Genomic DNA, 25,766 nt, shown 5'->3' with positions numbered 1-25,766 from the left:
CTATAATAACAACAACAACCTAAAACTTCTTAACTGGGAATATTGAAGACTCATGTTAAAAAGGAACCACCAGCTTTTTATAACCGATGGTTATGAAAACTTGAAATTGGCCCTAGTTAATCGGACATGCCGACCTCTAATGAGACGCTTGCGCTCTCTCATTCCTTCTCTCCCTACTCTCTCGCCTCATCTCTCCTCTCTCGTCCCCTCCTCTCTCCTCTAGGTGACCATCCAGTGGAACAGTAGCAGCCAGAGGTTCCATCTCTCTCTAGGAACAGTAGGCCCTAACTCAGGCTGTAGTAACTGTCACAACATTATACTGCATCAACTACAGGAGATGTTCAACAAGACCCCTACTGTGGTCCCGCTTCTACAGGTACTGCACGTCCACACGCTCAACCTAACTATACAGGGGCAGGACCGGCCACACGCTCAACCTAACTATACAGGGGCAGGACCGGCCACACGCTCAACCTAACTATACAGGGGCAGGACCGGCCACACGCTCAACCTAACTATACAGGGGCAGGACCGGCCACACGCTCAACCTAACTATACAGGGGCAGGACCAGCCACACGCCACACGCTCAACCTAACTATACAGGGGCAGGACCAGCCACACGCTCAACCTAACTAAACAGGGGCAGGACCGGCCACACGCTCAACCTAACTATACAGGGGCAGGACCAGCCACACGCTCAACCTAACTATACAGGGGCAGGACCGGCCACACGCTCAACCTAACTATACAGGGGCAGGACCGGCCACACGCTCAACCTAACTATACAGGGGCAGGACCGGCCACACGCTCAACCTAACTATACAGGGGCAGGACCAGCCACACGCTCAACCTAACTATACAGGGGCAGGACCGGCCACACGCTTATATACAGGGGCAGGACCGGCCACACGCTCAACCTAACTATACAGGGGCAGGACCGGCCACACGCTCAACCTAACTATACAGGGGCAGGACCGGCCACACGCTCAACCTTTTTATTTATTTTTTTTTATTTCACCTTTATTTAACCAGGTAGGCTAGTTGAGAACACCTTTATTTAACCAGGTAGGCTAGTTGAGAACACCTTAATTTAACCAGGTAGGCTAGTTGAGAACAAGTTCTCATTTGCAACTGCGACCTGGCCAAGATAAGGCATAGCAGTGTGAACAGACAACACAGAGTTACACATGGAGTAAACAATTAACAAGTCAATAACACAGTAGAAAAAAGGGGAGTCTATATATACATTGTGTGCAAAAGGCATGAGAAGGTAGGCAAATAATTACAATTATGCAGATTAACACTGGAGTGATAAATGATCAGATGGTTATGTACAGGTAGAGATATTGGTGTGCAAAAGAGCAGAAAAATAAATAAATAAAAACAGTATGGGGATGAGGTAGGTGAAAATGGGTGGGCTATTTACCAATAGACTATGTACAGCTGCAGCGATCGGTTAGCTGCTCAGATAGCAGATGTTTGAAGTTGGTGAGGGAGATAAGTCTCCAACTTCAGCGATTTTTGCAATTCGTTCCAGTCACAGGCAGCAGAGAACTGGAACGAAAGGCGGCCAAATGAGGTGTTGGCTTTAGGGATGATCAGTGAGATACACCTGCTGGAGCGCGTGCTACGGATGGGTGTTGCCATCGTAACCAGTGAACTGAGATAAGGCGGAGCTTTACCTAGCATGGACTTGTAGATGACCTGGAGCCAGTGGGTCTGGCGACGAATATGTAGCGAGGGCCAGCCGACTAGAGCATACAAGTCGCAGTGGTGGGTGGTATAAGGTGCTTTAGTGACAAAACGGATGGCACTGTGATAAACTGCATCCAGTTTGCTGAGTAGAGTGTTGGAAGCAATTTTGTAGATGACATCGCCGAAGTCGAGGATCGGTAGGATAGTCAGTTTTACTAGGGTAAGTTTGGCGGCGTGAGTGAAGGAGGCTTTGTTGCGGAATAGAAACTATACAGGGGCGGGCCGTCTACCAAAGGTGCCTGAATTCCATTACATTTGTTTTCTATGAATTATCTAACTTCTATTTTCCCTCCCTCCCTCACCAGGTGCTGTCAGATACCCAGGCCCCTCTGAATGCCATCAACAAGCTGCCCACGGTGCCCATGCTGGGGCTGACCCAGCGCACTAACACGGCCTATCAGTGTTTCTCCATCCTTCCCCAGTCAGCCACACACATCCGACTGGCCTTCCGCAACATGTACTGCATCGACATCTACTGCCGCAGCCGCGGGGTGGTGGCCATACGAGACGGGGCCTACAGCCTCTTCGACAACACCAAGATCGTGGAGGGCTTCTACCCTGCCCCAGGGCTCAAGGTACGGGAGAGAGGGGAGGGCTTGGAGGGTGGGGATAATTTGTTTAAGGAATTTGAAAGTGTCAAGATTCAGTTGTATGAAAATATCTGATGTTGAGTTCAATTATAACTTTATCTCTCTCTGTGTCTCTGTCTGTCTTTCTTTCTTTATGTTCCCCCTCCTCTCTCTCTCTCTCTCTCTCTCTCTACCAGACGTTCCTCAACATGTTTGTTGACAGTAACCAGGACGCTCGGCGACGCTCCGTCAATGAAGACGACAACCCGCCCTCGCCGGTGGGAGGCGACATGATGGACACCTTTATGAGCCAATTACAGGCCCAGCAGCAACAACAGCCAATGAGAGCGGGTCCTGGTGGAGTGTACCCTCCCTTAACCTCCCCTCCCACCCCTTACCATCCCAACGTGCCCACACAGTCCCCAGGTGAGAGGGAATGGTGGGGTTGTGCTGGCGTGTCCCCTGTTTGTGCCATGTGTGCTTGGCATCCCTCGACAGAATAGACCAAATGCTCACGGGTCCCTGCTAAGTGATATCACTCCGTGTGTGTGTTCGTCCTTCCACTGCGGTTATGCACATGCTGAATAGCAAACTGTGTGAGAGAGTTGAGCCCAGAAGGGAGGAAGCATTATCCAGTCCTGCTCACCCATCTCAGCACTAGAGCCTGCATCTGCTGTCCAACTTAGCTTGTGTGTTCTCCTGTTTATAGGTGTGTGTGTTTGCTTGTCTGTGTATAGGTCAGTGTGTGTATGAATGGATATACACTGCTCAAAAAAATAAAGGGAACACTAAAATAACACATCCTAGATCTGAATGAATGAAATATTCTTATTAAATACTTTTTTCTTTACATAGTTGAATGTGCTGACAACAAAATCACACAAAAATGATCAATGGAAATCAAATTTATCAACCCATGGAGGTCTGGATTTGGAGTCACACTAAAAATTAAAGTGAAAAACCACACAACATGGTTAATCCAACTGTGATGTAATGTCCTTAAAACAAGTCAAAATGAGGCTCAGTGTGTGGGGCCTCCACGTGCCTGTATGACCTCCCTACAACGCCTGGGCATGCTCCTGATGAGGTGGCGGATGGTCTCCTGAGGGATCTCCTCCCAGACCTGGACTAAAGCATCCGCCAACTCCTGGACAGTCTGTGGTGCAACGTGGCGTTGGTGGATGGAGCGAGACATGATGTCCCAGATGTGCTCAATTGGATTCAGGTCTGGGGAACGGGCGGGCCAGTCCATAGCATCAATGCCTTCCTCTTGCAGGAACTGCTGACACACTCCAGCCACATGAGGTCTAGCATTGTCTTGCATTAGGAGGAACCCAGGGTCAACCGCACCAGCATATGGTCTCACAAGGGGTCTGAGGATCTCATCTCGGTACCTAATTGCAGTCAGGCTACCTCTGGCGAGCACATGGAGGGCTGTGCGGCCCCCCCAAAGAAATGCCACCCCACACCATGACTGACCCACCGCCAAACCGGTCATGCTGGAGGATATTGCAGGCAGCAGAACGTTCTCCACGGCGTCTCCAGACTGTCACGTCTGTCACGTGCTCAGTGTGAACCTGCTTTCATCTGTGAAGAGCACAGGGCGCCAGTGGCGAATTTGCCAATCTTGGTGTTCTCTGGCAAATGCCAAACATCCTGCACGGTGTTGGGCTGTAAGCACAACCCCCGCCTTTGGACGTCGGGCCCTCATACCACCCTCATGGAGTCTGTTTCTGACCGTTTGAGCAGACACATGCACATTTGTGGCCTGCTGGAGGTCATTTTGCAGGGCTCTGGCAGTGCTACTCCTGCTCCTCCTTGCACAAAGGCGGAGGTGGCGGAGGTAGCGGTCCTGCTGCTGGGTTGTTGCCCTCCTACGGCCTCCTCCACGTCTCCTGATGTACTGGCCTGTCTCCTGGTAGCGCCTCCATGCTCTGGACACTACGTTGACAGACACAGCAAACCTTCTTGCCACAGCTCGCATTGATGTGCCATCCTGGATGTGCTGCACTCCCTGAGCCACTTGTGTGGGTTGTAGACTCCGTCTCATGCTACCACTAGAGTGAAAGCACCGCCAGCATTCAAAAGTGACCAAAACATCAGCCAGGAAGCATTCAAACTGGGAAGTGGTTTGTGGTTATCACCTGCAGAACCACTCCCTTATTGGGGGTGTCTTGTTAATTGCCTATAATTTCCACCTGTTGTCTATACCATTTGCACAACAGCATGTGAAATTTATTGTCAATCAGTGTTGCTTCCTAAGTGGAAGTTTGATTTCACAGAAGTGTGATTGACTTGGAGTTACATTGTGTTGTTTAAGTGTTCCCTTTATTTTTTTGAGCAGTGTATGTGAGTGTGTCTGACAAGCCTTTTTCGTCAGTTTGTGTGTGTGTGTGCGCACAGGGACTACCCATTTGTTGGGCTCTACTAGCGGAGCGTTGAGCTCCCCCTCTGACATCCAGCCATAGGGAAGCATTGGAGTCATGGGCCAGCATCCTTGTGAAACGCTTTCGACACCTTGTAGAGCCATGTCTCGAAGAATTGAGGCTGTTCTGAGGGCAATATTAGGAATGTGTAGAGGGGACTGGGCTGCGTTAGAGGAGGGGACTGGGCTGGGGTAGAGGAGGGGACTGGGCTGCGTTAGAGGAGGGGACTGGGCTGCGTTAGAGGAGGGGACTGGGCTGCGTTAGAGGAGGGGACTGGGCTGCGTTAGAGGAGGGGACTGGGCTGCGTTAGAGGAGGGGACTGGGCTGGGGTAGAGGAGGGGACTGGGCTGGGGTAGAGGAGGGGACTGGGCTGGGGTAGAGGAGGGGACTGGGCTGGGGTAGAGGAGGGGACTGGGCTGGGGTAGAGGAGGGGACTGGGCTGGGGTAGAGGAGGGGACTGGGCTGGGGTAGAGGAGGGGACTGGGCTGGGGTAGAGGAGGGGACTGGGCTGGGGTAGAGGAGGGGACTGGGCTGGGTTAGAGGAGGGGACTGGGCTGGGCTAGATGAGTGGACTGGGCTGGGGTAGAGGAGGGGACTGGGCTGGGGTAGAGGAGGGGACTGGGCTGGGGTAGAGGAGGGGACTGGGCTGGGGTAGAGGAGGGGACTGGGCTGGGGTAGAGGAGGGAACTGGGTTGAGGTAGAGGAGGGGACTGGGTTGGGGTAGAGGAGGGGACTGGGTTGGGGTAGAGGAGGGGACTGGGTTGGGGTAGAGGAGGGGACTGGGTTGGGGTAGAGGAGGGGACTGGGTTGGGGTAGAGGAGGGGACTGGGTTGGGGTAGAGGAGGGGAGTGGGTTGAGGTAGAGGAGGGGACTGGGTTGAGGTAGAGGAGGGGACTGGGTTGAGGTAGAGGAGGGGGCTGGGGTAGAGGGGGCGGGGCTGGGGTAGAGGGGGCTGGGTTGGGGTAGAGGAGGGGACTGGGGTAGATGGGGTTGGGTAGATTAGGGGACTGGGGTAGAGGAGGGGGCTGGCCTGGGGTAGAGGAGGGGGTTGGGGTAGCGGTGGGGACTGTGTTGGTGTAGAGGAGGGGGTTGGGGTAGCGGTGGGGACTGGGTTGGTGTAGAGGAGGGGGTTTGGTTGGGGTAGATGTGTGGACTGGGTTGGTGTAGAGGGGACTGGGTTAGTGTAGAGGAGGGGACTGGGCTGGGGTAGAGGAGTACAACCATAGGTGGTCCATGGTGCAGGTTGAGTGACACATGGTCTGTAGGCGAGCAGGGCTGTATATGGGCTGGCAGGCTAGCTTGCTGTCTGGCAGGCTGGGTGGCTGACTTTCTGGGCACATTGATCAGTGTTTCCAACCTTCTAGCCCATGGACTTGCACTGGTCCCTGTGCTGTTGCTCACCGGTCCCTTGGATAGTTCTGACACCTGTTTAGTCCGTTCTCAGGTGGTTGAGAAGTTGAAGCCACCCTTGACTGGGCAGTGGGCACACAGTGGTGGTTTAACAGTGGAGAGTGTTCATTGGGGAGTAAATGGAAGTGTTTGAGAATGTCATGGTTCATGTCTGACTGTTTGTCTGAGTAAACAAATAGGTTCATGACAATTATTGATTATTATTGCTGTGATTATGTTGAGGATGATGATGATGACTGATAATATCAGTGGGTACTGTATTGATGTCGACGATGATGCGAGTGAAAAAAGACAACGGTTTAGAATATCTGTCTGTATATTTCCCAGGTGCTCTGGACCCCAGCTCCCCCTATGCTATGGTATCTCCCAACCAGAGGGGCCAGTGGCCAGGCTCTCCGCAAGTCTCAGGGCCCTCTCCTGGGGCTCGCATCCACGGCATGTCCCCTGGAAACCCCTCACTCCACTCTCCCATCCCCGACGCCTCACACTCCCCGCGCGCCGGCTCCAGTGAGTACCACACACACACACCGTAGAAACTCTCTACATCCCCATACATGACTCTCATGACTGGATTGGCGCCGGACATTTGACCTACAACAATTTAATTTACTGGACATTTGGGAAATTTAGCGGACCAATATGCATTGGGTGCGTAACCTGATTAGGGCTTCCACCCACAGTTCTCAGAATGACAGCACATTTACAATATGGTAATTCATATGAAGAGAATATGCAAGTTGAGGATGCAATGATAAGCGGCCCTTCTTACTGAATTTTGAACATGTTAGAATAAGTGTCCACATTTACCTTTGCTCAACCAACAAGACGAGTAACGAACAGCAAAATCACTAACCTTTGTCAATCCACTATAGTAGAACATTTTAGGCTAGCTATTTTATTGGTCAGCTTGTCGAGGAAGAGAGAACTTATTCCAAACAGACTCTGGGACAGTTGTGGGAAGATAGATCACAAATTCATATAACCAGTAAGCCTAGTCTACATGAGTGATGCAAAAGATCCGAACGTTTAGCTTAAAATGTTGATAAACCTATTATTTCTTAGTAAAGAACAAGAAGGCCCTCACACTGTTAAATTCCCAGTTTGCCTCTTTATTGACAACGTTTTGATCCGAAAACGCATCTTCGTCAGGTCCAAAAAACTGTAATTTGTTCACATTAGCGCAGCAATGCGCACAAGGCAGTAGGCAACAAGTGAATGTTTGTTCCATAATGCAACTGGCAGGAAACCACAGTGTAAAAAGGGAGCCTGTCACACAAACGGTGACAGAGATTCAAATATGTGTTAGATCTCCTCTCGTTCTACATTTCTAAGGCTACTCTGAAGCAAGATAAGACATGCCTCATATGTTTTAAAATGTTCAGGTTTTAAACAATTAAGTAGGCACAGCCTACTGCCTTCAGTTCATTGCAAAGTAGAGTTTGACACGCTGATGAACAACACGGAAATGTTTGACTTCAGTGCGTTCAAGTCAACTGGGAACTGGGGGGAAAAAACTATCCGACTTGGAAAAATAGTTTTTAGCGGTTATCCAACTTCCAACTCCGGCCGGCGCCAATTTCATTTATCAGCTTTTCAACAGCAACAAAAATCTGGGCAAAAGCTGGCTATTACCGGCTAACGGAAACCCTGCTCCCTGAATGACAATCCACTGAAATCAGATCTGTTTTCCAAAGGTTGAAGATGTTAAGACATCTTCATGAATGTGTATAAAAAATTTAAAGAGACGTCTCAAAAAATGGCTTGTTTATGTGTCTCCCTCTCCAGGTTCCGGGTCCATGCCCAGCAGTATGCCCCCGCCCCGTAAGCTACCTCAGCGCTCCTGGGCTGCCTCCATCCCCACCATCCTCACCCACAATGCCTTGCACGTGCTGCTGCTGCCCTCGCCCACCCCCTGCCTGGTTCCGGGCCTGGCAGGAAGTTACCTCTGCTCTCCGCTGGAGCGCTTCCTGGGCTCGGTTATCATGAGACGCCACCTGCAGAGGATCATCCAGCTGGAGCCCAACGTGAGTGGTGATCTGTGGTCCACTCATCTCTGAGTTTAGTCCATCTGTCTTTCTCTCGTCTTTCCCTTTCTCACTCACCCACTCAACCTCTGGCTTAAAAAAACAAGTATTTCTGTTCTTCTCACATCTTCTTTCCCTCTCTCCATTTAATCCTTCCATCTCTCTCTATCTCATCCAGCTGGAGGCTAACGTGAGTGTTACCACTGTCCTCAAACATATGTTCCTACCCCATCTCTCCTCAGCTATCTCTCTCTCATCCCATTTCTTCATGTCACTGTCAAATGAAGCCTGATTTAGCCAGCTCTAGGGATGGGCGATATATCAAATTCACTTGAATATATGTTTTTGCGCAGTATTCCAAATGCCTGAATCGCAAGAATCAAAGTTTTGTTATTTTTCGTTGTTATGAGTGTTTTGTATTCATGTTGTATTTTTGGTCTCGTCTCCTTCGCTCCTCTGTGCTGTCTGCACCTTCCCATTAACACCAGAGATCTGTATAAATGACAAGATGCACGTCTCCGCCCTAACACTGGGAGTTGTTGTCCCAAAGGCGTGAAGGCAGGTCGACAAGCTTCGGTCCAAAATAAACCCATAGAAACGCATAGGCTTGTTTTTGGGCAAATTTCAGTTCGCCTCTTTTTCTATGTTCTACACACACACACACCAAGCCCCTCCCCCTGCCTCTCACACCAACAGAGTTCTGACGACGGTTTCAACTCGCTTTTTGCATTTGAGGTTTGGTCCTACAGAATCGGTGATATTGACACCAAAACACATTGAGACATTATTTTACTGTAGTAAGGGGAAGTTAACCTTGTCTAGCAATACCCTTTTTATGTCTCAACTACTCAAAATGTGCGCAGAGTAGACACTACTAAAACGAGAGTATAAATGAACATTGTTTCTGAAAAAATTAATGCTCAGTTAGTCGCATGTGGCAAAAAATATCAGGTTAAATTATTTTGATAATAATTACATTATTAGTGTGTTTTATGGTTGTGGAAGGCTTATATTTAGATTAGGTATAACTTCACACGCCCTGAATTAATTAGATTATTGCTGACTGTTTGAAATGCAGTGTATTTTAACATTTAATTGTACAATAATGCTTATTTAGAGAACATTTTTTTTTTAAATTGAGATATATCGTTTAAAAACATTGAGATATGATTTTTAGGCCGTAGCGCCCAGCCCTATTCTAATTACTTCATCTCTGTCTAACTCCTTGGTAGAAGCTCTCTGCTGGGCTGTTCCTTAACCCCACTGCTTTTCCCCAGCCTTCAATCTCTTGAACCTTCAGCCCAAGCATTAGTAGATAGAGGCTAGTTTCCTTCCCCAATTAAAATGTGATCTTTTGAAAATGCCATGTAGATGATGGTACTTTGTTCCACTTTAGCTCTACAATCTTTCTATTTTTACTTTTTTTTTGTTGTCATTTTTCTTCTATTATAACAATCCTTCTCTCTCTCCTCCCCTCCTCCCTCTCTCCAGCTGTCTATTGTGAACTCCAACGAGCCGGGTGTGATCATGTTCAAGACGGAGGTGTTGAAGTGTCGCGTGGCACTCAACCCAAAGACCTACCAGACCCTGCAGCTCAAAGTAACCCCCGAGAACACCGGTCCCTGGTCACAGGAGGAGCTACAGGTCCTGGAGAAGTTCTTTGAGACTCGGGTAAGACTAGTGTAGTTTCTTAAGGAGGCTCGCACATTTATTGGTTTGAAATGTTTGGGCCTGTTGACAGCATTGAGCTCATTACGCTGAGTTCTTTACAGTATTGGTGGTGTTCTCTTCACATTGGGAAGAGCAGAAAGCCACTGAAGGTGTCGTGGTCACTAGAAGTATCGTAGAGCATCCTGCCTGAGGGGAGACGCATGTAGACCACATCTCCGTCCTCCAGTTCCAAAGTCAATACATTAGACATAATGCCGTGGTGGTGAATGTATTCCTCATTGTTTATAATTCTCTGGTCATTATGGTTTAGGTATATATATGAGTAAGATGACCCATGGCAGTGAATCTGAAGTAGTAGACTCCTCTCACTGATGCTATGAAAAATATCTACATCAGATAGGAGCATTTTCTGCCTCTTTAAGACACAGTTATGCCGGGATTCAATCTGTTTCTGTGTGGGTTGTCGACAATGCAGCTTTTAAAGGCAATGTTCCCGCGTTTGTGGAGATCACATTCACAGTAAACGCTGCTTTTTTTTGTTGCTTATCTTAACTTTTTTGGCGCATAATGTTTCGGACATCATTGTCTATGACTGAAAAGAGCTTCTGGACATCAGAACAGCGATAACTAAGCTCCATTTGCATTAAGATTTCTACTTCAACGAGTCGGCGGAACACAACATACTGCTAACCCCGGACAAGGCCCTTATCCCCGACACTCTGAAGAGAAAGAGACGGCGATATAGAGGCCGACGTGCTGGGCACCCTGATGAAACTACGGCGGAGAGTAAATAAACCCCCTCTGTTCTATTGGCGAAGGTACAATCACTGGAGAACGAACTGGACAAGCGCCATTCAAGACTATCCTATCAACGGGACCTGAAATATCCTATGTTTCCCTGAAACTTGGCTGAACGAGGACATGATAATTCACATTGAGCTGTTTTTTCTATGTATCGGCAGGACAAAACGGCAGTAAGCTCAAGGGGGGAGGTGTGTGTCTCTTTTGTTAACAGCTGGTTGGCGATCTCTAATATTAAGGAAGTCTCGATAAGTTGTAGACCATACTATTGACCAAGTTTTCGTCTATATTTTTTTTGTAACGGTCTATTTACCACCACAAACCGATGCGGGCACTAAGACCACACCCAACGATCTGTATAGGGCCATAAGCAAACAAGAAAATACTCATCTTGAGGCGGCCCTTCTAGCGGCCGGTGATTTTAATGCAGGAAAACTGAAATCTGTCTTAGGGAATTTTTACTAGCATGTCACCTGTGCAACAAGAGGCAAATAAACCCTAAATCACCTTTACTCCACACACAGAGATGCATACAAAGCTCTCCCTCACCCTCCATTTGGAAAATCTGACCATAACTCTATCCTCCTGATTCCTGTTTACAAGCAAAAACTCAAACAGGACGTACCAGTGACATGCTCAATACGGAAGTGGTCCCATGAAGCGGATGCTAAACTACAGGACTTGTTTCGTTAGCAATAACTGGAATATGTTCCGGGACTCATCCAATGTCTTTGAGGAGTTTACCACATCAGTCACCGGCTTCATTAATAAGTGCATCGATAACGTCGTCCCTACAGTAACCGTATGTACATATCCCAACCAGAAGCCATGGATTACAGGCAACATCCACACCTAACTAAAGGCTAGAGCTGCCGCTTTCAAGGAGCGGGACACTAATCCGGACCCTTATAAGAAATCCCGCTATGCCCTCTGACGAACCATGAAACAGGAAAAGCGTCAATACAGACTAAGATCAAATCCTACAACAGCAGCTCTGACACTTGTAGGATGTGGCAGGGCTTGCAAACTATCACGGATTACAAAGAGAAACCCAGCCACAAGCTGCCCAGTGAAGTGAACCTACCAGACGAATGAAATGCCTTCTATGCTCGCTTCGAGGCAAGCAAAACTGAACCATGCGATTAGCACCAGCTGTTCCAGACAACTGTGATTACGCGCTCCATAGGCGACGTGAGTAAGACCTTTAAGCAGGTAAACCTCTCCCTGACCCAGTCAGTTATACCTACACGTTTCAAGTAAACCACCATAGTCCCTGTACCCTGGAACGCCAAGGTAACCTGTCTAAAATGACTATACTCCATGTTCACCCACGAATGCGTGGGCGTGCACGACTCTAACACCATCATTAAGTTTGCCGACAACACTACGGTGGTAGGCCTGATCACCAATGACGATGAGACGACCTACAGGGAGATCAGAGACCTGGCAGTGTGGTACCTGGACAAGAACCTCTCCCTCAACGTCAGCAAGACAAAAGAGTTGATCGTGGACTGCAGGAAACGGAGGGGCGAACACGCCTCCATTTACATCGACGGGGCTGTAGTGGAGCAGGTCGAGCACTTCAAGTTCTTTAGTGTCCACATCACTAAAGACCTATCATTGTTCATCAAGTTGTGAAGAGGGCACGACTACACCTCTTCCCCCTCAGGAGGCTGAAAAGATTTGGCATGGGCCTCTACAACTGCACCACTGAAAGCATCTTGACTGGCTGCATGACCGCTTGGTGTGGCAACTGCTTGGCATCCGACCGGAAGGCGCTACAGAGGGTAGTGCATATGGCCCAGTACATCACTGAGACCAAGCTCCCTGCCATCCAGGATCTTTATACCAGAAGGGGTCAGAGGAAAGCCTTAAAAATGTCCACTAGTGCTGACCCCATTTAGTCAACTGGTCGATTGATTGGTCGATAGAATTTTGGTTGACGTGAGATTTCTTTAGTCGAGCAGTCTCAAATCTATTTTTTGTTCATGGTGCACAAGACACCGGTCTGATTTGCACCTGTCTCAGTGGACTAATCCATTGTGGAGGCACACTCTAAGACGTGCTACTGAAATTGTAAATGGGTATATTATGTAAGAATAATGGTGCAACACTAATAAATATATAATTTTATTTAAAAAATGCATTTTCTACCGCGTTAACGGTCGCTGTCCGATCTGAAACGTAATCTTCAGTGCGCCATTGAATTGGCATCTTTCCCTAAATGTGGCTATTTATGTGCATAATAACGAAGTTAACCAGTACATTGGTATTGAGAACAATGCGGAGGAGGCAACAGCGGAGTGAGGAGACGAGGAAACGACCCTTGCCTTAATTGTCTAAGAAGGTTGAGGAGAGAGGAAACGCCAACTTAATTAGGTCTATAATCATAGCCTAACAGTTAAATGTGCCTGGCTTTATAAATCATCCATATGTTATATATATAGTGCCTTGCGAAAGTATTCGGCCCCCTTGAACTTTGCGACCTTTTGCCACATTTCAGGCTTCAAACATAAAGATATAAAACTGTATTTTTTGTGAAGAATCAACAACAAGTGGGACACAATCATGAAGTGGAACGACATTTATTGGATATTTCAAACTTTTTTAACAAATCAAAAACTGAAAAATTGGGCGTGCAAAATTATTCAGCCCCTTTACTTTCAGTGCAGATAAATACAATCCACCTGTGTGTAATCAAGTCTCCGTATAAATGCACCTGCACTGTGATAGTCTCAGAGGTCCGTTAAAAGCGCAGAGAGCATCATGAAGAACAAGGAACACACCAGGCAGGTCCGAGATACTGTTGTGAAGAAGTTTAAAGCCGGATTTGGATACAAAAAGATTTCCCAAGCTTTAAACATCCCAAGGAGCACTGTGCAAGCGATAATATTGAAATGGAAGGAGTATCAGACCACTGCAAATCTACCAAGACCTGGCCGTCCCTCTAAACTTTCAGCTCATACAAGGAGAAGACTGATCAGAGATGCAGCCAAGAGGCCCATGATCACTCTTGATGAACTGCAGAGATCTACAGCTGAGGTGGGAGACTCTGTCCATAGGACAACAATCAGTCGTATATTGCACAAATCTGGCCTTTATGGAAGAGTGGCAAGAAGAAAGCCATTTCTTAAAGATATCCATAAAAAGTGTTGTTTAAAGTTTGCCACAAGCCACCTGGGAGACACACCAAACATGTGGAAGAAGGTGCACTGGTCAGATGAAACCAAAATTGAACTTTTTGGCAACGATGCAAAACGTTATGTTTGGCGTAAAAGCAACACAGCTGAACACACCATCCCCACTGTCAAACATGGTGGTGGCAGCATCATGGTTTGGGCCTGCTTTTCTTCAGCAGGGACAGGGAAGATGGTTAAAATTGATGGGAAGATGGATGGAGCCAAATACAGGACCATTCTGGAAGAAAACCTGATGGAGTCTGCAAAAGACCTGAGACTGGGACGGAGATTTGTCTTCCAACAAGACAATGATCCAAAACATAAAGCAAAATCTACAATGGAATGGTTCAAAAATAAACATATCCAGGTGTTAGAATGGCCAAGTCAAAGTCCAGACCTGAATCCAATCGAGAATCTGTGGAAAGAACTGAAAACTGCTGTTCACAAATGCTCTCCATCCAACCTCACTGAGCTCGAGCTGTTTTGCAAGGAGGAATGGGAAAAAATTTCAGTCTCTCGATGTGCAAAACTGATAGAGACATACCCCAAGCGACTTACAGCTGTAATCGCAGCAAAAGGTGGCGCTACAAAGTATTAACTTAAGGGGGCTGAATAATTTTGCACGCCCAATTTTTCAGTTTTTGATTTGTTAAAAAAGTTTGAAATATCCAATAAATGTCGTTCCACTTCATGATTGTGTCCCACTTGTTGTTGATTCTTCACAAAAAAATACAGTTTTATATCTTTATGTTTGAAGCCTGAAATGTGGCAAAAGGTCGCAAAGTTCAAGGGGGCCGAATACTTTCGCAAGGCACTGTATATATTATATACATACACACACACACACACACACAGTGGGGCAAAAAAGTATTTAGTCAGCCACCAACTCTGCAAGTTCTCCCACTTAAAAAGAGAGGCCTGTAATGTTCATCATGGGTACACATCAACTATGACAGACAAAATGAGAAAAAAAATCCAGAAAATCACATTGTAGGATTTTTAATGAATTTATTTGCAAATTATGGTGGAAAATAAGTATTTGGTCACCTACAAACAAGCAAGATTTCTGGCTCTCACAGACCTGTAACTTCTTCTTTAAGAGGCTCCTCTGTCCTCCACTCGTTACCTGTATTAATGGCACCTGTTTGAACTTGTTATCAGTATAAAAGACACCTGTCCACAACCTCAAACAGTCACACTCCAAACTGCAATAGGTAAGCAGTTTGGTTTGAAGAAATCAACTGTGGGAGCAATTATTAGGAAATGGAAGACATACAAAACCACTGATAATCTCCCTCAATCTGGGGCTCCACGCAAGATCTCACCCCGTGGGGTCAAAATGATCACAAGAACGGTGAGCAAAAATCCCAGAACCACACGGGAGGACCTAGTGAATGACCTGCAGAGAGCTGGGACCAAAGTAACAAAGCCTACCATCAGTAACACACTACGCTGCCAGGGACTCAAATCCTGCAGTGCCAGACGTGTCCCCCTGCTTAAGCCAGTACATGTCCAGGCCCGTCTGAAGTTTGCTAGAGAGCATTTGGATGATCCAGAAGAAGAATGGGAGAATGTCATATGGTCAGATGAATCCAAAATATAACTTTTTGGTAAAAACTCAGCTCGTTGTGTTTGGAGGACAAAGAATGCTGAGTTGCATCCAAAGAACACCATACCTACTGTGAAGCATGGGGGTGGAAACATCATGCTTTGGGGCTGTTTTTCTGCAAAGGGACCAGGACGACTGATCCGTGTAAAGGAAAGAATGAATGGGGCCATGTATCGTGAGATTTTGAGTGAAAACCTCCTTCCATCAGCAAGGGCATTGAAGATGAAACGTGGCTGGGTCTTTCAGCATGACAATGATCCCAAACACACCGCCCGGGCAACGAAGGAGTGGCTTCGTAAGAAGCATTTCAAGGTCCTGGAGTGGCCTAACCAGTCTCCAGATCTCAACCCCATAGAAAATCTTTGGAGGGAGTTGAAAGTCCGTGTTGCCCAGCAACAGCCCCAAAACATCACTGCTCTAGAGGAGATCTGCATGGAGGAATGGGCCAAAATACCAGCAACAATGTGTGAAAACCTTGTGATGACTTACAGAAAACGTTTGACTTCTGTCATTGCCAACAAAGGGTATATAACAAAGTATTGAGAAACTTTTGTTATTGACCAAATACTTATTTTCCACCATAATTTGCAAATAAATTCATTAAAAATCCTACAATGTGATTTTCTGGATATTTTTTTCTCATTTTATCTTTCATAGTTGAAGTGTACCTATGATGAAAATTACAGGCCTCATCTTTTTAAGTGGGAGAACTTGCACAATTGGTGGCTGACTAAATACTTTTTTGCCCCACTGTATATATTTTATATATATCTATATATGTGTTTGATATATATATAGATATAGATATGTATGTATGGTATGTATGTATGTATGTGTATAGATATCTACAGAAAAAAGACAGATCGTGCTTCTGTTGCTAGTTTGAGTGTTTGTTTAATAGCCCACTGATTCCGGGAGCACCAAGCCTCACGCAACCGCAAAATGTTGGATAAAGCAATTTCACAAATTTGGCTGTTTTTATTCTTTGCTACGCTGTAAAAGGCTTTACATTTGTTTTCGTTCGAACAGACTAGTATTACTTATAATTTATTTTGTGTTGTTCACACTGTTCCAAACGGGCAGAAATTGTCACACATAATATACATGCAACTCTCACTCCTATACCCTCCTTTTTCTTGATCTCCTTCTTGTTGTTATTATTACAATTATTATTATGATCATCATTATAATAAGTAATGTCATTATAAATAATAGGTTTGTTATCGTAGTAGCCTTGTATTAAGCTGTAGGCCTAAGAGCACGTCCTGTTTTAGTCTTGGTACCGTAACTTACTTAGGCCTATATTTCAATATATCAATCATTCATTTGTTCATGTCATCACACAGCATACAAGTGAGTCATTCATGCTTTGAAATGCAATCAAGCATTTTTTAAATGAAATAACAAAGGGAGCTTTGGCTAATTAGCCTAAACAAGAAATAAGCCGCAATTCACGATGCATGCAACTGTTTCTAGCCTTTGCTGTAATAAAGGATTTATATATTATAATTTTTGCGTTACTTCAATTTATTTAGTTTTTTTCCACCGTTCCAAATGGTCAGAAATAATCATTATTAATATAACAGCACCTGTTTGGCTTACAGCACTTGCTCCTATACCCTCCTTATTCTGGATCTCCATTAGTTTCCACAACTAAATCAAATGTCTTCCACACATCTGACTTCCCCTTTCCTCCTGAGCAACCAGTAAACATTCCCTTGTTCTTTTTCACATGTTGGTGTTGGGAGTTTGTTATAACCAATTTATTGATGTGATGATGATAGGTTATATGTCAGGACCTATTGGTCACGTGTTTGCGATACATACATATATATTTCAAGTAAAGAGAGCAAGGGTTGAGGGAATAGGGAATGTTTTTCCTAAACAAATTAGTTTTTTTCAGTAAAATATATTTTCAGTCAGAGAAAGTAAGAAACAAAATGGCTGTAATTACAGTACCAGTCAAAAGCTTGGACAAACCTACTCATTCAAGGGTTTTTCTTTATTTGAACTATTTTCTACATTGTAGAATAATAGTGAAGACATCAAAACTATGAAATGACATGTATGGAATCATGTAGTAACCCAAAAAGGGATAAACAAATCAAAATATATTTGAGATTTGAGATTCTTCAATGGAGCCACCCTTTGCCTTTATGACAGCTTTGCGCACAAGTTTGTGTAAATGTGAATTGAATGTAGGAGAATATAACACAATAGATCTGGTTTAGATAAAACATATGTTGTTTTTCATTGTATTTTCTTTTTATTGTTGTATCATCATCTTTAAAATGAACAAGATAAAAACAAACATTCAGATAGGATGATGGGGACAATTTCAGTGAAAAATATAAGAGGGCAACAGTACTTGTGCACAGTTTCAGAATGATAACTTCCAAAATGAGTGTGCTACGTGACATTTATCATGAAGTCACCCAGGTGTCCCACACAAGTAGCCCAAATGTACCCAAGTGGCCAAATTGGGGAAGGTATACATTTTATAACAAATAACTATATACAAAATGCCAAAATGTATTCTAACACACCCCCCCAAAAAATGGAGAAAAAAATATATACATTTACAAAATAACATGGGTAACTATTTACACACTTTCAATATTTGGAAGACCCTCAGCAAGCAATGCAGGTGTAGAAGCATGGTGGCTAGGAAAAACTCCCTAGAAAGGCCAAAACCCAGGAAGAAACCTAGAGAGGAACCAGGCTATGAGGGGTGGCCAGTCCTCTTCTGGCTGTGCCGGGTGGAGATAACAGAACATGGCCGGAGATTTTCAAACGTTCATAGATGACCAGCAGGGTCAAATAATAATAATCACAGTAGTTGTAGAGGATGCAACAGGACAACACCTCAAGAGTAAATATGAACAGTTTACAGTGCTAGATCTACTGTCTCTTTTATATTATGACATTTCAGCTAGATCTACTGTCTCTATTATATTATGACAGACCAGCTAGATCTGCTGTCTTTATTATATTACAACAGACCAGGTGTATCTACTGTCTCCATTTCACTTTGGCCATTGTTTTGGGCCTGCCCTCCCCTCAACAGTCTCAAATAGGCTATTTCATGTGGGTTGGGGCGGCAGACACATTTCATCACTTTTCATTACATTTTTATATATTGCTTCTAAAATAAAAAAAAATCACAAATAATATTTGATATTATTAATTTCAAACAAGGGCATGAGAATAATTTACCAGTCCAAAACGGTGACATTGTTCCTCTTCTGCAGGCACCGTTACAGATTATACACAGTGGCTACAACGGTGTCCTCTCCATTCAAAAAATATTCCTCCACTTGGGAATCGCTGAATGAATCGTCCTACAACAATCTCTGTCTCACTTTTCCAATCAATTTCTTCTAAAATTGTGTGTACGTCTGTATATCTAGACTTAGATTTAGCTTTCCCTGACTTAGTCGCCATACTGATTTGATATATATAAACAGCTGAATCTGTGCGTTTACCAAAACAACGCTGTGCGTAAAATGCGTAGCTCCTTCCGGAATAAAACTTCAATAGCGAATGACTCTCTTTACGCCGGAGTTTACGACATGGGTTGGTCTTCCAACACACAACCATTGCATATTGCCGTTTACCTCAGCTCATTGGCTATCTACCCAGCTAGATTTCAAGACGATCAGTGGTCATTGGGTTAAAATACAGCCAATCAACGAAACAGTAGTCATATCATTGGTGCACAGTGATGTCATTACTTGTTGTCTTCAAATCGGTTTCTTTCAGTCAATACGTCCCGCGAAATGGCTCATCAGGTTTGGTTGTGTTACAAACAAGGTTGTGTTACAAACAAACCAGTTGATTGCAATGAAACCAAACATGATTGGAAAAGTCACGTTCTGTGAGGGTTATTTACCTGGAATGTGTCGTCGAAAATGGAATGAGACGGAATTCACGACACAAGCGGTTCACAAAATGTTTCGTGTTAGGCTATAAAAACAGATTTTATCAAACAAAATATCATTCATTGTGTCACAATGAGCATTGGGATTGCAAACAGATGAAGATCGTCAAAGATAAACAATTTATTTTAATGCAGTTTGTGATTTTGTTACGCCTGTGCTGGTTGAAATAGTGTTTTTTATGGGGCTCTATCCTCAGATAATCACATCGTATTCTTTCGCAGTAAATCATTTTTTAAATCTGACAACGCAGTTGGATTAGCAAGATTCTAGGCTTTCGATACAGGTGAGACACTTGTATTTTCATGAATGTTTAATATGACTATTTATGTAGCGATCACCGTATGTTGTGGAATTTCAGCCCGCTACCGGGTTCCATGCTCAGAGAGGTTAAGACATGGTCAGTCAATCCGGAACATTTCAAGAACTTAACGTTTTTTCAAGTGCCGTCACAAAAACCATCAAGCACTATGATGAAACTGGGTCTCATGAAGACACCAGCAAGGAAGACCCAGAGTTACCTCTGCTGCAGAGGATTTGTTCATTAGAGTTAACTGCACCTCAGATTGCAGCCCAAATAAATGCTTCACCGAGTTCAAGTAACAGACATTTCAACATCAACTGTTCAGAGGAAACTGCGTGAATTAAAAAAAACATTTTTTTACTTCACCTTTTATTTAACCAGGTAGGCTAGTTGAGAACACCTTTATTTAACCAGGTAGGCTAGTTGAGAACACCTTTATTTAACCAGGTAGGCTAGTTGAGAACACCTTTATTTAACCAGGTAGGCTAGTTGAGAACACCTTTATTTAACCAGGTAGGCTAGTTGAGAACACCTTTATTTAACCAGGTAGGCTAGTTGAGAACACCTTTATTTAACCAGGTAGGCTAGTTGAGAACACCTTTATTTAACCAGGTAGGCCAGTTGAGAACACCTTTATTTAACCAGGTAGGCTAGTTGAGAACACCTTTATTTAACCAGGTAGGCCAGTTGAGAACACCTTTATTTAACCAGGTAGGCCAGTTGAGAACACCTTTATTTAACCAGGTAGGCCAGTTGAGAACACCTTTATTTAACCAGGTAGGCTAGTTGAGAACACCTTTATTTAACCAGGTAGGCCAGTTGAGAACACCTTTATTTAACCAGGTAGGCTAGTTGAGAACACCTTTATTTAACCATGTAGGCTAGTTGAGAACACCTTTATTTAACCAGGTAGGCTAGTTGAGAACACCTTTATTTAACCAGGTAGGCCAGTTGAGAACACCTTTATTTAACCAGGTAGGCTAGTTGAGAACACCTTTATTTAACCAGGTAGGCCAGTTGAGAACACCTTTATTTAACCAGGTAGGCTAGTTGAGAACACCTTTATTTAACCAGGTAGGCTAGTTGAGAACACCTTTATTTAACCAGGTAGGCTAGTTGAGAACACCTTTATTTAACCAGGTAGGCTAGTTGAGAACACCTTTATTTAACCAGGTAGGCCAGTTGAGAACACCTTTATTTAACCAGGTAGGCTAGTTGAGAACACCTTTTATTTAACCAGGTAGGCCAGTTGAGAACACCTTTATTTAACCAGGTAGGCTAGTTGAGAACACCTTTATTTAACCAGGTAGGCCAGTTGAGAACACCTTTATTTAACCAGGTAGGCCATTTAAGAACAAGTTCTCATTTACAACTGTGACCTGGCCAAGATAAAGCAAAGCAGTGTGACACAAAAAACAACACAGAGTTACACGTGGAATAAACAAACGTACAGTCAATAACACAATAGAAAAGTCTATATACAGTGTGTGCAAATGAAGTAGGTAAGGCAATAAATAATAATAGTAAATAGGCCGTAGTGGCGAAATAATTACAATTCAGCAAATTTACACTGGAGTGATAGATGTGCAGAAGATGAATGTGCAAGTAGAGATACTGGGGTGCAAAGGAGCATTTAAAAAAAAAAAAATATATATATATATATATATATATAGCAATATGAGGATGAGGTAGTTGGATGGGCTATTTACACATGGCAGTAAGCTGCCTTGATAGCTGATGCTTAAAGTTAGTGTGGGAGATATGAGTGTCCAGCTTCAGTGATTTTTGCAATTAATTCCAGTCATTGGCAGCAGAGAACTGGAAGGAAAGGCGGCCAAACGATGAATTGGCTTTGGGGATGACCAGTGAAATATACCTGCTGGAGCGCGTGCTACGGATGGGTGCTGCTATGGTGACCAGTGAGCTGAGATAAGGCAGTGCTTTACCTAGCAAAGACTTATAGATGGCCTGGAGCCAGTGGGTTTGGCGATGAATGTGAAGCGAGGGCCAGCCAACGAGAGCGCATAGGTCGCAGTGATGGGTAGTATATGGGGCTTTGGTGACAAAACAGATGGCACTGTGATAGACTGCATCCAATTTGCTGAGTAGAGAGTTGGAGGCTATTTTGTAAATGACATCGCTGAAGTCGAGGATCGGTAGGATGGTTAGTTTTACGAGGGTATGTTTGGCTGCAAGAGTGAAGGATTCTTTGTTGTGAAATAGGAAGCCAATTCTAGATTTAATTTTGGATTGGAGATGTTTAATATGAGTCTGGAAGGAGAGTTTACAGTCTAACCAAACACCTAGGTATGTAGTTGTCCACATTTTATAAGTCAGAACCGTCCTGAGTAGTGATACTGGAAAGGCGGGCAGGTGTGGGCAGCGATCAGTTGAAGAGCATACATTTAGTTTTATTTGCATTTAAGAGCAGTTGGAGGCCACGGAAGGAGAGTTGTATGGCATTGAAGCTCGTCTGGAGGTTAGTTAACATGGGTTCCGAAGAAGGGCCAGAAGTATACAGAATTGTGTTGTCTGCATAACTTGGTTAAACCATTCCATTCGAGGAATTGCCAAGAAACTGAAGATCTCGTACAACACTAAGCAAACTGGCTGTAACCAGAATAGAAGAGTAGTGGGAGGCCCCAGTGTACAACTGAGCAAGAGGACATCTACATTTAGTGTCTAGTTTGAGAAACAGACAAGTCGTCAACTGGCAGCTTCATTAAATAGTACCCGCAAAACACCAGCCTCAACGTCAACAGTGAAGAGGCGTCTCCGGGATGCTGGCCTTCTAGGCAGAGTTCCTCTCTCCAGTGTCTGTTCTTTTTCCCATGAAGGGTGTAGTACATGTGTGTGCATGTACATGTGATATAGATACTTTTGCACTTCTCGCACCAAAGTATGTTTATCTCTAGCAGACAGAACACGTCTCCTTCCTGAGCGGTACGATGGCTGCGTGGTCCCATAGTGTTTATACTTGCGTACTATTGTTTGTACAGATGAACATGGTACCTTCAGGCGTTTGGAAATTGCTCCCAAGCATGAACCAGACTTGCGGAGGTCTACAACATTTTTTCTGAGGTCTTGGCTGATTTCTTCTGATTTTTCCATGATGTAAAGCAAAGAGGCACTGAGTTTGAAGGTAGGCCTTGAAATACATCCACAGGTACACCTCCAATTGACTCAAATTATGTCAATTAGCCTATCAGAAGCTTCTAAAGCCATGACATCATTTTTTGGAATTGTCCATGTTTTTAAAGGCACAGTCAACTTAGTGTATGTAATCTTCTGACCAACTGGAATTGTGATACAGTGAATTATAAGTGAAATAATCTGTCTGTAAACAATTGTTAGAAAAATGACTTGTGTCATGCACAAAGTAGATGTCCTAACCGACTTGCCAAGACTGTAGTTTGTTAACAAGAAATTTGTGGAGTGGTTGAAAAACGAGTTTTAATGACTCCAACCTAAGTGTATGTAAACTTCCGACTTCAACTGCACATACATACAGTGCATTCAGAAAGTATTCAGACTCCTTGACTTTATCCACATTTGTTTACGTTACAGCTTTATTCTAAAATGTATGAGATGTTATTTATTTAATCCATCTACTACACACAATACCCCATAATGACAAAGCGAAAACAGTTTTGTTGTTGGTGGAAATTTATAAAAACAGATACCTTATTTACGTAAGTATTCAGACCTTTTGCTATGAGACTCAAAATTGTTGTTCTGTAATGGAAACCTCTCCAACATAATCCTGGTAGAATCATTACTTGTTTCAATGTTTACTAATGACATGACACTGGCTTTGAGTCAAATGAGAGAAAGGTTGAGGGGTCTAAATACATGCACTGTATGTCTCGGACTGAAAACGTGGAACTAAAGCCAAGATTTCTGATAAAGAGAAGTGCTGGGTGAACTGACCTCCATAGCAGGTAATTTTGAATCTGAAGCTGGTAAAGTCTGTGGGAAAGCTGAACCTGTTAATTGGTTGGAGGTCTCTCTTTATCTTCATTAAGTGCAGGAATAAATACGTGTGTACTATTAGTCTTTGCCTGAAAAGTTCAACGTTAGATATTACTGCACTGTCGGTGCTAGGAGCACAAGCATTTCGCTACACCCGCAATAACATCTGCTAATCACGTTTATGTGACCAATAACATTTTATTTAAATGACTCACCCTTTTTATCATTTTTATCTCCCTTTCCCTTCCTTTATCCTCCCCCTCTCTTCCTTTTTCTTCTCCTTCCCCTTCTTCGTCCTCCTCTCTCAAGGTGGCCGGTCCACCATTCAAGTACAACACGCTGAATGCCTTCACCAAGCTGCTGGGCGCCCCCACCAACATCCTCAGGGACTGTGTCCGCATCATGAAGCTTGAGCTGGTGAGGTCCTTTTCCTCTGTGTGTGTGTGTGTGTGTGTGTGTGTGTGTGTGTGTGTGTGTGTGTGTGTGTGTGTGTGTGGTACCCCATAAATATATTTGCGTCAGTTAAGAATATAAAGGGGCTGGTGATGTGTTTCTGCCTGCCTGTGAGAGAAAGAAATATGTGTAATGATTGTGTAAGTGGCTCTCTAACTTCTGTCACCCTCTCCAGTTCCCTGACCAGGCCACCCAGTTAAAGTGGAATGTCCAGTTCTGTCTTACCATCCCCCCCAGCGCCCCTCCCATCGCACCCCCAGGAACCATCGCTGTGGTGCTCAAGTCCAAAATGCTCTTCTTCGTGAGTACTGGTTTTCCCTTGCCTGATTAGTTTTAATTTAAGCAGTTGATTGGCCGATGTCCACTCACCTGTTGTCAGTCTTTGTTTGCTGGCTTTCATCCTTCCCCTGTATTGTAGTTTAATCAGTTGTCATAGCTGCATATCAGTTTCGTCAATTCCATTGACTTGCACTGAAGCTGTGTGAAGTGTAACTAACCCTGTGCTCTCCCTTTAAATCTCCCCTTCAGCTCCAGCTGACCCAGAGGCTGCCGCTGCCCCAGGAGCCGGTCAACATCATTGTTCCCATCGTATACGACATGGCCACGGGCTTGACCCAGCAGGCTGACATCCCCAGACAACACTCCTCCTCTGGGGCAGCAGCACTTATGGTCTCCAACATCCTCAAGAGGTTCAGCGAGCTGCACCCGGCACGACAGGGTTAGTGAGATTGTCTGCACACACAAATAGAAGATAGACTGAAAGATTTGATTGGAACACTCTGACAGAAAATACATTTGGGGGGGGGGTATTATATTGACATTGGTGTTTTTGTCTCCTCTCAGGTGAGTGCACTATCTTTGCCTCAGTTCACGAGCTCATGGCCAACCTCAACCTGACCCCTGGTGGTCGTCAGTAGCAACCCCACCTCCCTAGTCGGAAATGGAACCAGAACGGGAACACAACTGAATATGGTTCTATTCTGGAACAGGGAAAGATTCCTTTCTGGAGTCTAATGAACTGGAGATGACGTGCGCCCGCTGGATTTCCCAATGCAACATATATCCTCTCTGCCTCAGCCAACCGACCTAAAACTGATGTACAGTTAGTTTTTTTGTCAAAAAAGGGAGCAGAATTATGCAGAACCATCACACAACACAGTTTTTAGTCTTGATAAAGAACACATTCATGACCCAAATAAAGGAGTGTTTATCTTGAAAAAGAGAAGTATTCGTTGTCAGAAGAACTTCAAAAATATGTATTTTTTTCCTCCAGATGCACTTCTTATCAAAGGATTCACAAATTAAGAATAGGGGTGTTTACCTAAAGATGCACATTGTTGTAAATTTCAGCATTGAAAAGAATAGTAATGACTTTTGCTAGAGCATGAATTCACATTCGTTCTTTTTTATAACGGAAGATATCAATACTGTTGTGGTACTGGGGCTGAATTGTATCTTAGTACACTATTTAAATGTATTTTTCCCTTTTATGATGTCAAACCTAGTCCCTTCCTAGTTCAAACGGGTCACTTTGAACACTGTAAAACTGTGACAAACTTTATAAGCCAGCTGTATTGTATGACTGCTTTTGAGTCCTGAATGAAGATCCAGTCTATCTTTGATTACTATTTAATAAACCAATTTTAAAAAATAA

At 44.3% G+C, this 25,766-nt stretch overlaps 1 protein-coding gene across 1 annotated transcript in view; it reads left to right on the top strand.

Moving 5' to 3' along the window:
- Window positions 1-25,766, top strand: part of LOC139405404 (mediator of RNA polymerase II transcription subunit 14-like) — a 45,793-nt gene extending 20,027 nt beyond the window's left edge. The window contains exons 20-29 of the mRNA XM_071147726.1: window positions 224-376; window positions 2,062-2,331; window positions 2,523-2,751; window positions 6,489-6,668; window positions 7,947-8,185; window positions 9,677-9,856; window positions 23,969-24,076; window positions 24,288-24,413; window positions 24,641-24,830; window positions 24,956-25,766. Coding sequence (XP_071003827.1) covers window positions 224-376; window positions 2,062-2,331; window positions 2,523-2,751; window positions 6,489-6,668; window positions 7,947-8,185; window positions 9,677-9,856; window positions 23,969-24,076; window positions 24,288-24,413; window positions 24,641-24,830; window positions 24,956-25,029 — 1,749 coding nt within the window. The 3' untranslated portion in view covers window positions 25,030-25,766. The remainder of the gene's footprint in view (window positions 1-223; window positions 377-2,061; window positions 2,332-2,522; window positions 2,752-6,488; window positions 6,669-7,946; window positions 8,186-9,676; window positions 9,857-23,968; window positions 24,077-24,287; window positions 24,414-24,640; window positions 24,831-24,955) is intronic.

The sequence above is a fragment of the Oncorhynchus clarkii genome, chromosome 3 (assembly GCF_045791955.1).
Source record: "Oncorhynchus clarkii lewisi isolate Uvic-CL-2024 chromosome 3, UVic_Ocla_1.0, whole genome shotgun sequence".
In the NCBI taxonomy this organism is placed as follows: Eukaryota; Metazoa; Chordata; class Actinopteri; order Salmoniformes; family Salmonidae; genus Oncorhynchus; species Oncorhynchus clarkii.
This window is presented reverse-complemented; position numbering and strand designations above follow the sequence as displayed.